A 4595-nucleotide genomic window follows, 5' to 3' on the forward strand; every position below is an offset into this window, starting at 1 on the left:
TTCAAACTAGGCTGCTTATGTTGAAGTGTTTGGGATGTGGCTTTTAATGATGAGACCTTTTTTGTAATCAGGCTCTCAAAAAGTATATAACAATTTGGATATAGATTTATCGGCCAACATATCGGTTATCGGCTTTCAAAAATAAAGAATAATCGGTTATCGGTATCGGCCAAAATTTTCATATCGGTGCATCCCTACCTTATTTATTTATTTATTTTCTTATTATTACTATTATTAAATGTATAGTTATTTATGTCAACTAAATATCTCATACTTTCTAATATAAATGTTAAAGCAACACTCTGAACAGAAATAATGGGCCAGGCATAGACACACACATACATAAACACCCTGAAACCAACATTTGACACCGCCTTTATCAAATGCTGCCTCTGGCTACACCTACACACCGACCGTCGCACCAAGCACAGCAGTCAATGTGTTTACCTTATAAGGCTGTTACAGAAAGGGCCAGAATCTCTCCCACACACAGAGAAAGGGGGACACGCACCTGACCGTAGCCAACTGTGTGTCATTCGCTGTTTGATGCCACCTTTTTTCATGGACAGGTCTAAAAGCTCCTGGAAGTTTAGGATGAACATGATTACTACTCCTTCCTCATTCTTTACTGGAACGACATCAACCAAGCATGGCCTACATGTCCCTGAAAGGCCAAGAGATACACAGAAGACACACACAGAAGAGAAAGAGAATGAACGGAGTGACAGGGATATGTCAAGCAGAGATGTTTAAGTACAAAATACAGCACAAGTATAGTTTAGTTTTCATGAAGAGCTGTTATAAATACCAGTGTGAGGGCTGTGAGTAGTCCAAACACACTCACACTTACACAAACACACAATAAGACTCCCACACACAGGTGCTGCCATTCGGGGGGTCTGAAATCCATGATTATGAAGAAACATAAATCTATTAAATAGAGGAGTCCATGGATTGCTGTAACACATTCTTTCAGTCTTGGTGTAATTTTTGTGTTATGTCTCAAAGCTTTCCCATATTTATTACATATTAAAACTCATTTTAAAACTGTTCAAATTAATTTCAAGTTTACAGAGCGCTTTCATTACCCCACCGTGGGGTAGCACTAATTGAAATAAAATTTAAAAAATAATGAAAAAGAAAAAAAAAAATCATAATGCCATTCCCCATCTTCACCCTCATTTCATTTTAAACATTTTAATTCAAAAGGTTAAGCATACAAGAAGCAATTTAAATTTCTATCTAAAAATCTAATTTTTAGATTCTGGTTCTTAACTAACTTTCCTTTTAAAGGCACTCGATGATTCAATCCCAGAGATATGGAGATCTTAATGCAGCTCCAGGAGTAAACTGTAGAAAACAATTCTACAGTGGTCAAAAACCAAATGTCACTTTGCATTCAGCTGATTCTTTTTTCTTTTAAAGCGGAATATATGAAGAACAAACAATGTTAAAACTAGAAATGTATCTAATTTTTTTCTATCAGCTCAATTGCATAGAACATATCTGTCTGAGTGCCATAAATATTCTTTTTCTAAAGTTGTCATGCCTGTAAGTCTAAAAGTATTCAATATATCTTAATATCCTTCTAGATTATTATTCTTAATAAACTTTTCTTTTGCAAGCTTTGTTTTTTAAAGCCCCATATGGTTCAGTCCCATAGATATTGGGACCCCAATGTGACTCCATGTCCAAATTTTTGTAATTTTACCCATTTTCAATGGTCAATAACCAAATGTAGGTAACTTTTTAAACAGCTGACAGTTATTGTGTTTAAAGAGGAATGTCTGAAGAACAAATAAGACTGAAACTAGAAGTGTATCTTGTTTCCTTCTATCAAAACAACTGAATACAACATACCTCTCTGAGTGCCAAAAACAAACATTTTCCTAAGTTTACAAGCCTTTAATTCAAGAAGTGTTGAAGGTATCTTAATGTCATTTTAGATTCTTGTTCTTATGTAACAATTATTTTGGAGTCTTAATTTTTAAGGCCCTTTATGGTTCAGTCTCATAGATATCTGGATGTCAATGCGGTAATGTGTAGTTACAATACTGCATATTTAAACTTGGTAGCTTCAGAAGCTGTTAAAATGAACCAAATCCCATCTTCCAACTATCCCTAAAACTGTAATTCAAATATAGATTCTTATACATACACCTTTGAGAGCAGGTTAATGTGCCTCAGCTTAAAGGGATAGTTCACCCAAAAATGAAAATTCTGTCATTAATTACTCACCCTCATGTCGTTCCAAATCTGTAAGACCTCTGTTCATCTTCGGAACACAAATTAAGATATTTTTGATGAAATCTGAGAGCTCTCTGATCCTCCCATAGAAAGCAAGGGTCCTTACACAATCAAGGTCCAGAAATGTAGCAAGAAGATCGTAAAATAATCCATGTGACATCAGGGGTTCAACCGCAATTATACGAAGCTACGAGAATACTTTTTGTGTGCAAAAGAAAAAAAAAAAAAACGACTTTATTCAACAATTCGTCTTCTCCGCATCACCCTGTAGCGCCATTTTGGACAGTATCAACTGAACGTAAATTGCGTATGCTGTTTTGTGTCAGCTGCACCATGCAGGTACACTGTTTACGTCATTTACGCTTTGATTTGAACGAAAACAACATATCCGCGTGACGCAGCTAACACAAAACAGCATACGCAATTTACGTTCAGTGGATACTCTCCAAAATGGCGCTAGGGTGACGCGGAGGAGACGAATTGTTGAATAAAAGTCTTCTTTTTTTTTGCGCACAAAAAGTATTCTCGTAGATTTGTAAAATTACGGTTGAACCCCTGATGTCACATGGATTATTTTACCGATGTCCTTGCTATGTTTCTGGGCCTTGATCGTGTAAGGACCCTTGCTGACTATGGCAGGGTCAGAGAGCTCTCAGAATTCATCAAAAATATCTTAATTTGTGTCTGGAAGATGAACGGAGGTCTTACGGGTTTGGAACAACATGAGGGTGAGTAATTAATGACAAAATTTTCATTTTTGGGTTAACTATTCCTTTAACCATTTTCAGTGGATTTTTGGTACTCAAAGAGTTATGTTTTATGCAATTCTTTTGATAGAAGGAAACAAGATATATTTCTAGTTTAAACATTATTTATTCTTCAGACATTCCACTTTAAGTGCAGTAAGCATCAACTGTGTGCAAAGTGAACCACATTTGGTTTTCGATCACTGAAAATGGGTCAAATTAAACAGTTTGAACATGGAGCTGCTTTTAAATCCCCATATCTATGGGAATTAACTCTATAGGGCCTTGAACATTAAGATTTCAAAAGGAAAGTTTATTAAGAATGAGAATCTAGAAAGACAATAAAATATCTTGAATACTTTTAGGGTTACAGGCATGCAAACTTTAGAAAAAGATTATTTATGGCACTCAGCCAGGTCACGAGATACATTTCTAGTTTCAACATTATTTGTTCTTCAGATATTCCTCTTTAAAAGAAAGAAGTATCAGCTGTAAAATGTAAAATGACCAACATTTGGTTTTTGACCACTGTAGAATTGTCCAGTTTACTCCTGGAGCCGCATTAAGATCTCCACATCTCTGTGACTGAACCTTCGAGGGCCTTTAAAATGTAGATACCAAAAGGAAAGTTTGTTAAGAACCAGAATCTAAAAGGATATTAAGATATCTTTAATACTTCTTGAGTTACAGGCATGCAAACTTGAGGCAAAAAACACAAGTGCTTTTTGCCATTTCTAAACTGTCACCGTTGGCATAAAATGAAACAATGATTGCTAAAGTCAACAGATTTTACTAACAGACCTACCAATCTCAGTGTAAAAATAAAATAAAGATGCTGCCAGTTTTCTAAAGTCGTTTTTACACCACTGAAAATTGTCTACAAATCTCAGGTGAAAATTGTCATTTTGACCCCCCTCTAGGCCTCTACAAAATAGTGAATTACTCAGTAAATGTACATCTGTGACACTTAATATTATGGCTTTCATCTCTATACATGTTTATCTTTCAACAGAAAAAATATTAACAAATCAAAAATTTGAGCCAGGGAAGTTTCTGAATTTTTTTGGGTTTGACACGGAATTACCTTGTTGTCTGTAGGGTCACACAAAATTAATACATAAAGCATAAGCTAACAACTCACTATAGATAATGACATGTTGTGCATGTATGTTGGCCCAGTAGAAGTACTTTGGACAGTCTTGTTAAAACCTGAGAAAGTTAAAACCCTTGTAAAAGTCTGAGAAATTATTACTTTTATTCAGCGAGAATGCATTAAATTGATCAAAATTAAGAAAAGCCAGAAAAAACATTACAGTAAGGACATTTATAATGACACAAAAAAAAAAATCAAATAAATGCTTTTTAACTTTCTACTCATAAAATAACTTTTAAAGGGGTCATATGATGTTGCTAAAAAGAACATTATTTTGTGTATTTGGTGTAATGAAATGTGTTTATGCGGTTTAAGGTTCAAAAATCACATTATTTTCCACATACTGTACATTATTGTTTCTCCTCTATGCCCCGCCTTTCTGAAACGCGTTGATTTTTACAAAGCTCATCGGTCCGAAAAGCGAGGTGTGCTCTGATTGGCCAGCTATC

General features: G+C 35.0%; 1 protein-coding gene across 1 annotated transcript in view; it reads right to left on the reverse strand.

Annotated features, from left to right (window-relative positions):
* Window positions 1–4595, reverse strand: part of LOC107674162 (potassium voltage-gated channel subfamily H member 6-like) — a 45489-nt gene that overhangs the window by 31272 nt on the left and 9622 nt on the right. Inside the window, exon 3 of the mRNA XM_016468061.1 lies at window positions 512–664. Within this exon, the coding sequence (XP_016323547.1) occupies window positions 512–664 (153 nt within the window). The remainder of the gene's footprint in view (window positions 1–511; window positions 665–4595) is intronic.

This window comes from Sinocyclocheilus anshuiensis, unplaced genomic scaffold (assembly GCF_001515605.1).
Source record: "Sinocyclocheilus anshuiensis isolate Anshui unplaced genomic scaffold, SAMN03320099.WGS_v1.1 scaffold893, whole genome shotgun sequence".
Lineage (NCBI taxonomy): Eukaryota > Metazoa > Chordata > Actinopteri > Cypriniformes > Cyprinidae > Sinocyclocheilus > Sinocyclocheilus anshuiensis.